Here is a 7956-nt window from a genome sequence, read left to right as displayed (position 1 = left end):
CAACACTGGCCACCTGTACCTGCGGTCACCTGCCTCGGGGCTTCCCGTGGTCACTCAGCCCGTGTGATGTGGGCCACTCCGCCCGTTTGACAGATGAGCTGGCAGTGACTTGCTCAACTGGCGGGGGGCCAGGCTCTGTTTTCCTGACCCTGACTGCACCCTGTCCTGGACCTGCCATCCTGGGTCCTGGGCAAGGGTTTGGAGTCCTTGGCTGAGCCCCCGAGGAGTGAGGAGGCCTGGGCTCAGGGGAGGTGGGCGGATGTCAGGCTGGTGTGGGCCCAGAGTAGCCGGGGACAGTACCAGCACAGGGGCCCACAGGACAGCACAAGTGGCCCCAGGCCCCAGAGGCTGGCAGGGCCGGAGCTGGGGATGTCTGTGGCCCCGACCCTCCCCCAGGGGCGTGGGGGCTGGGAACACCCCAGGCGGCCAGCAGGGGACCAGGCCCAACCATACCGATGGCCTGCAGACCGGGAGGGAAGAGCGGACAGCAAGTGGGGACACGCATGCACACACGCGCACACACGCGCACACACGCGCACACACGCGCACACGAGGGCACACTTCAGCAACAAGAACACAGCTCCCCCGCCACTCCAAAGCCTCGTTGGCCTGGAAGGGGCCCATTCTGCCCACAGACGGGGCTGTGTCCTCTCTGCTGCCCCAGGCCCCTGACCTCCTCACAGCTGCTATTTCCTGTCCTTGGGGCCTCCAAGTCCCTGGGGCTGGGGCAGGGCAGGTCTGTCCCCTGGTGAGGCCTTGAAAGCCACCCTGGGGATGACACACGTACCCAGGAAACTCGACGCCCCCACGGCACGGGATGCCTGGCCACACGGCATTCCTGGGGTGTGTGCTGGCAGCTGCAGCCCGTGGAGTGGACGGCGAACACGCCTGCTCTCGCTCCACGGCAGCCTGGTGGGGGCTCGTGCTCGGCTCGCCTCGGCCATCCGTGCCCCGCACCTGGCAGGCAGTGACCTGTGTGCTGGGGACATGCTCAGAGACACACGGCCAGAGCCTCTGAGGCTCGGCCCCCGAGGAGGGCGGGCCCAGCAGCCCAGCCTTGGTGTGGGTGGCACAGGGGCTCTGCTACCCCGAAAGTCAGGCTCCCGTCCCCCTCCCTCTGGCTGTGCTGACCCTGCGTCCCACCGCCTGGATGCAGAGGCTTCTTTCCGATGGGGCCCCACTGTCTTCGATGTGGGGGAACAGACTCTGGGCTCAGCACTGCCTGGTTCCTGTCCCTTGCCATCCCCTCCAGGGCTGCTGGGAGGCCCAGGAGCTGGGGTGGTGACACGTGCAGAGCCAGGCATGCGCCCTTGCCATCCTCGAGAGCAAGCCCACGGTCTGGGGGTCCCAGCAGGGTGTCTCTCCTCACAGGCCCAATGTCGTATCCCACAGCTTCCTCTCCTCCCTGTGTCCCCTTCGGTCTCTTACAAGGACACGCATCTTGGCATCCAAGACCACTCTAACCTAGGATGATCTCGCGATTCTTCTTTTTCCAACTTCTTTCTTTCTTTTTTTGGTTTTTTGAGACAGGGTCTTGCTATGTAGCCCAGGCTACCTTCCAATTTGTTGTGATCCTCCTGCCTCAGCCTCCCACGTACTGGGATGACAGGCACGCGCCACCATGCCAGGCCGATCTCACGATTCCTGTCACACCTACAAAGCCCTTTCTTCCAAACAGGCCGTGTGCTCTGTTCCAGCCGGATGCACATTTGGGGGCACCACTCACCCCTGCACCCGCTTTTCGGGGCCATAGCAGGCTCCTGGTTTTGCAGTCTTTCCTCTTCACCCAACACCCTATCGCTGTGGCCCGACTGACCCTCTTCCCCCAAGGCTAATGTGTGGGGACCCAAGACCCGGGGCAACAGTCCTGAGAGGCGGCCTTGGGGGCTGAGTCAGGGAGGCCCCACCCCGGTTGGTGGGATGAGTTCCCTGTGACAGCTCCAGGGCTTACCCTTTCCTGGGCCTGGAGCAGGGTGCTTCCTCCCCAGACGCTGTGCGCACTTGCACTCAGGGCCTCTGGAATTTGAGGAATGCATTTTTGCGCTTTGCAGAGGCCAGAGATGCCTCACGGGCTGGCTGTCACCAGCACAGCTGGCTCTGGGTTCCACTATCCTGTGGATGCACGGCCACCTTCCCACCAGGCCTGGCAGGCGGCATCCGGCCCTGAGAGTGCTTCGTCCTCCTGCTGGGGCCAGCTGTGCACTCCAGGCGGGCGCAGGGCTGGAGGTGGAAGGACCCTTCCCCTCTGGACCTTGGGCTGTGAGTCCAGACTCCTTGGCTCAGCAACGGTGCCATGGAGGGGCGATGCGGAGGGTTAGGCCAACCCGGTGAGGCGGTCCTGGCTTGGCCACCAGAGACAGGGACACCAGGGGCCGCTCTAGCCCATCCCGGCTGCTCACAGCGGGTCCCTGGACCTGCCTGATCTCTGCTGACGGGAGCCTGGTGGAGGCCGTGCTTCCACAGAGCCCTTGGTGTGGGGAGCTTGGTCAGGGGCAGCGGCCTCTGTGAAGCCTCATCTGCACTGTCGCTCTGGCCACCCTGGGTTGCGCATCCTTTCTGGCCCTGAGCCCTGGACAGGCAGCCAGGCATCCCCCAAGCAGGGCCTTGTATGTGGCCATCAAGGCCAGAGGGAGCCCAGGTGCCTCCGGAGCCACCAGGCTGGGGACAGGAGCCGGCCAGGAACCCGGGACCGTGGTGGGGTTACAAGAGGCCCTGGCTCTGGCCTCCCAGCGCCACCTTCTGGCTCATCCTCAGCCCTGCTCTGATTCCCCGCTGGGTACCGGCCAGGCCTCTGAATAGCACGCAGCCCTGTGTGGCACCTGCCATTCCCTGGGCTCACAGAACACGGTGGTGCCACCTACCCGTGGGAGCCCGGTGTGGCCTTCGGGCTCCTCTCCTGGAAGCCAGACTGCCCTACGATGCCATCCACCCAGCCCCAGGCCTCACACTGATGCCAGCCTCATGCTGGGCAGCCAGCGGGTGGGCCAGAGGGACGTGTGTCTGCACTGAGTCCTGGGCAGGGGCACAGAGGGGCGCAGCAGTGGAGGGGGCAGGTGCTGCGGACAAGGGGCCACTTTGCCTCAAAGTTGGGGGTTAGGGAAGGACAGAGTTGAGTGCTGGAGCTGTGGGGTGCCGGGGGGCTCTGGACTGGGCTGAGAGGCTGCTGGGAGGGCCAGGGACAAGATGGGCTGCTGACTGTGGATGCCCAGGGGTGCGGGGCTTGCTAGGCAGCTCCTCTCAGCTGGAGATCCGCCCCCACCCTGCCTCCAGGGATCTCCTCCCTCCACCCAGGGGTTCCCCCAGACCAGCTGCTGGTTGCTGTGGACCACCCCCTGTGCCACCTCCAGCAGTTCCGCCCTGCACTCTGTCTGCTCCAGGAGAAAATCAACACCAGCCAGGACCCTCCTCTTTCCAGGCCCGGGGCCAGCACCCCATGGTCCCCCTCGGAAGCCACCCACTACTCAGGAAACGACCTGCTGTCCCCCATCCCAGGTGAGAATGCCCCCACTGACCTGCAGCAGCCCTGGGGCCCTGGAGGGCTTGAGGCTGGAGCCCCGGTGAACGGATCCAGGCCGGGGTGTCCAAGTTGGGGCTTCACGTCCACTCTGAGGAGGGCCAGGCTGGCCACAGGCATTGACTGACCTCTCGGAAGCCTCACTGACATGACAGCAAGGAGTCCGCTGTGTGTGGTGGTCTGGAGCATGGGGCATTGAACCCAGGACCTCTGCACTGACTGAGCTACATCCCTAGCCCTTTTAATTTTTTATTTTGTGACAGGACCTGGCTAAGAAACTGAGCTGCCCAGGCTGGGCTCAAACTTGCCGTCCTCCTGCCTGAGCCTCCCAGTGTCCTGGGATTGCAGACACGTGCACCATGCCCAGGTATTTTCTTGCTTTCTTTAATAGCCCAGGTCTCGCTGAGGGCACTGGCTGTTCACAGGCCTCATCTCACTGCTGACCCAGGCTCTGTGCTGTGGGCTGATCCCAGAGTCCTTGCCTCCGAGGTGGGCAGGTCTCTGTCCCACCCCACCCCAACCCTGGCCTCAGCTGCCCTGGGAGTGCGTGGCCCTGGGTGAGGTGGCTCTTGGTGTTGGAGGGGGCCCTCGTGGTCGGGAGGCTGGGGTGTCCTCCACTGACCCCCTCAAGGGGTCTCCGTGCTTCCTGGGAGCCCCACTGCTCCCGTGGCCCTGGGAGGGCAGCTGCTCAGGACTCCTGGGTCACAGGCCCACCCACTTGCCCTGGTGAAAGTGGATCCCTAGGCCGGTGGGATGCTGGGGGCAGAAGAGGCGGCCCTGGCTGAGGGCCTGAGGGCAGCCAGCCCAGGTCCAGAAAGCATGTTTGTCGCCATGAGAAGGAGCCATCCCCCCAGCAAGTGGCTGAGTTTCCTGGTCTCCGAAGCCTGGGGCTCAGGGAGTGTGGCCTTGGCCTCTGCCCTATGATTTTAGACTGTGGACAGCAGCACCAGACCTGCCCCGGGCCCCTAGGCGGTCACACTGCCATCTCAGCCACCATAGCTGCATTGCTCCCCAGCTTCAGGGGGAGGACACGGGGGGGCCGGACAGGTCTCTGGTCTGGCAGGAACTCAGGTGGTGAGGACGGAGGGCCCAATCTGAACCACAGAGGCTGCCACCGACCCCAGGGTCTCACTTTGCCGGCTGTGGGGTGTGGCTCCGGGTGCAGGGACCACGTAGGAGAAGGTCCTAAAGTCCTGGGGAATTTCAGCTCCTCCTCCTGGGTTCCAGATCCGATGCTCAACCCTCGGGTAGGTGGGCTTCTCTGTTTCCCTGACATTGAAGGACAGGGTCAACTTGTGTCCCACTCAGCTGGGGTTGGCACACACCTGAGCCTCTCCAAGGGCAGGAATGAACTTCCGGGTGCCAGACGTTGGGGCCTGAGCCTCACTCTGCCTCCAGGACAGCTGGGCCCCCGTGGCTGCAGGGTTGTTTCTCCCAGACACTGCCCAGGACGGGAGCTGCCCCAGTATGGCCTTGCATGGAGGCCCAGCTCTGGTCCAAGGGGTTTTCCTGGGGGCCTAGGGCCCCTGCCCATGCTGCCTCTGGGTACAGGCCCCTTCCCCAGTATTCCAGAGACCAGGCCACAGCCCAGGCTTCCCCCAGGCCCCAAGCTCCTGACACCTACAGGAGTTTCCTGGCAAAAGAAGAGGGCTTTTGGGGTGGGAGGGACCCACTTGGGGAGGGCAAGGGTGGCAGAGATCCCCCTCCAAGGACAGAGAGGGCGCCACCTGCTGGCCACATGATGAATCACAGCTGGGGACCTGACAGCCAGGCTGCTTGTCCCCAGGGGACTCCTGGACCCAAGGCGCCTGCATTTGGGCTGGGGCAGGGGTGAGAGCAGCAACCCTGCCCTGCATGTTGCTTAGCACCCCAAGTTGAAGCCCTCAGATCTCTTGGCGCACGGGAAAGTTCTCAGCACTTGGTCCGGGGACCAGCACCCCAGCAAGGGCAGAGCCGCAGCCCGGTGCCTCTGAAGCCCCTCTGGCCAGCCCTGGCTTACCCATGGCCCCACGCCAGCACATGAGTGGCTCTGCAGGTTTTGAGTTCGGAGTCACTGGACCTGGCAGTGTCTGCCTCTGTTTAACCACCTGCCAGGCCTCAGCTGTCTCCTGTGCCCTCCCCGCTCCAGGCTGGTGCCCTCTACCATGGCTGCTGGAGCCTGGGGCCAGGCTCTGCCAGGATCTCAGGGAGGGGACTGCGGGGGCTGTGAGCTTCGGGGGCCCAGGAGGAGAGCCGGGGCAGGGCTCTGGATCCCCCTGTGCTGCCCTGGTGGCCAAGAGGTCTGGGGTGGGGTCCCAAGTGTGTGCTACCCCTCCCCAGCAGGGCAGGGCTCAGGGCGGGTGGCGAGGTTCTCTGTGGGGGCCGCAGTGTGAAGGTGCGTCCCTGCCCCACACCTGCGCGCAGGTGAGGCTCCTGGCAAGGGAATAGTGTTCCCAGGTTGCTGAGGGGAGGGAGGAGGAGTCTGCCCATGTCTTGGGGTTTCTCTGGCAACATCTGGGTGGGGCGGCTCCTCCCGGCCTCCAGCACTGGGCACCTGCCGTGGCGGCTCTGGCTCCTGGGCTCAGGGCTGCTGATCTCAGGCCATGGCCTCTGCCCAGCGCCCTCACCCTGACAGGGAGCCCCAGAGGCGTCCAGAGGGTAAGTGCCAGGGCTGCTGCTGAGCCCCATCTGTCTACCCAGCACCTTGGGGTGGCAGGGTGGCGGGAGGGCAGAGGTGGGCGGGGAGGTCGCAGGCTTTCCTTCTGCCCTGGACTCAGGCTCACAGAGACGGGTCTCCTCCCCTGTCCAGCTGAGGCAGCCGGGCCAGGTCCACCCTCCCTACCTGGAGGGCTCAGGTCCCACCATGGGGCCCGCACACACACTGGCTTATCCTCAAATGACTGCAGCCTGGTGGTAATCTCAGAGATTTGGGAGTCTGAGGCAGGAAGACTGCAAGTTTGAGGCCAGCCAGGGCCTCTTATAGAGGCCTCGTCGCAAAAGAAAAACTAGAAAAGAAAAGAAAGAGTTGGAGTTCAGGGGTGAGTGCTTGCCCAGCATCTGCAAGGTCCTGGGTTCAGTCCCCGGGACCGCCCAGCATGGAGCAAACCAACACTGCCAGCCCCAGTGGGCTTCCGAGCGGTTTGCAGTGGCCCCCGCAGGCTGCTGCAGGGGAGGGAGAGGCTTGGGGTTAGAAAGGCCAGCCGGGCACGGACACCCTCTAGCACAGGCTCGTTGGGCGGGCCCTGCCGGGAGCGTCTCCACCAGGTCTGCCAGGTGGAGGCTGGGGCAGCTGTGGCAGGGAGCCCAGAGCTATGTCCCAAAGGCCATGGCCTGGTGACCCCTCTGAGCCCCGGTGGCAGCGTCTGTGCCCAGGGCTCCTTTCCCAGGTGACTTTCTCTTGCCAGGGGCAGCCAGGCCGGGGGTGGGCAGCTGCTCCCCAGGCTGCTGGTTGGGGGGTCGGCCTGAGGGTGGGTCTCCACGACGAACTGCACTGGTCACGCAGGGGACATGCCTAGGGGACACGCCTAGGGGACACTGGCCTCTGCCAGCAGACACGGCGAGCAGCAGCCTGGCCGGCCCGTGTGGCACAGAGGGGTAGCAGCGAGGTGGCAGGGCCAGGCTCCCTGCTGGAGCATCCGGGGCCTGGGGCTGCTGGCCTCCCGGGGTGGCTGGGCCGGGCCACTTGGAGGCTGAGCCCCAGGGTGGACAGGAGGGTGGGGAGGAGGCGGGGCAGAGCCACCTGCCCCCGTGATTTATCTGCCTCTCCTGGCCCTGCAGCGCGTCCATCTGGCCTCTGACACACCCTCCCCGCAGCAGGCTTCTCCAGTCTGCCCTGGTGTCACCTTGTCTCCGCCTTTGTGTCTGCCACTGTGGTGTGGGCCCCGCCCCGGGCACCCAGCCGGCTGGGGCATTGGTGGGCACAGGGCACAGCGGGCTGCAGGCTTGGCTGCTCTGCCCTGGTGAAGGCTCTGCAGAGCCCGGTGGTGTGCATGTTGCGTGTGTAGCTGGTGTGTGTGTGGCGTGTTGCAGGTGTCCTGTGTGCTGTGCTGTGGATGGCGGGAGCCTGTGCTTTGCACTTGGCGTCCCCGTGTGACCCACTACAGCCCCTGGACACTGCTGTGCCGGTGCTCCTGTGGGTGCTCGAGGCCCTGCCCCTTTCCTGGTGGCCTCAGGGCGGGCCGTGGCAGCCGGAGGCCCCGTCAGGCACACGCGGAAGTGGCTGGGTGCCATGCCAACACCCAGGCCCAGTGCTGTCGCCATGGAGGGTGGTGGCATCAGGCCTTGGGGCCCCGGGTGGTGGGCGTGGTGCCCTTCCCCCCTCGGTGAGGTGGAGAGGGGTAAACACTGTCGCTAACTAACGAGTGGGGAGCGGCTGCCAGCTCCAGAAGGAGCCCCGCCAGCCTGCCCCTGCCAGAGGGCAGCAGGAGTGGCCAGGCCCCGTGCAAGTCACAGCTGCCCTGGGG

The 7956-nt window shown here is 65.2% G+C and overlaps 1 protein-coding gene across 19 annotated transcripts in view; it reads left to right on the top strand.

Annotated features, from left to right (window-relative positions):
* The first annotated feature begins 5994 nt into the window (after positions 1 to 5994).
* Ccdc187 (coiled-coil domain containing 187) overlaps positions 5995 to 7956 on the top strand; it is a 39816-nt gene continuing 37854 nt past the window's right edge. For 10 of the 19 annotated variants that reach the window (XR_015439716.1, XM_087182667.1, XM_021261685.2 and 7 more), the window contains exon 1: positions 5997 to 6151. Coding sequence is in view for 11 of the 19 variants with exons in the window: in XM_087182667.1 (XP_087038793.1) it covers positions 6097 to 6151 (55 nt within the window). In the remaining 8 variants the exon portion in view is untranslated. Of the gene's footprint in view, positions 6152 to 7956 lie in introns of all 19 variants that reach the window. The other 9 variants (XR_015439722.1, XR_015439721.1, XR_015439719.1 and 6 more) reach the window with 2 other exon arrangements.

This window comes from Heterocephalus glaber, unplaced genomic scaffold (assembly GCF_053883595.1).
Source record: "Heterocephalus glaber isolate CG9 unplaced genomic scaffold, H.glaber_assembly_v1.0 deba00001479, whole genome shotgun sequence".
Lineage (NCBI taxonomy): Eukaryota > Metazoa > Chordata > Mammalia > Rodentia > Bathyergidae > Heterocephalus > Heterocephalus glaber.
The sequence above is the reverse complement of the archived record's forward strand: the minus strand, read 5'-3'. Positions and strand labels throughout refer to the sequence as shown.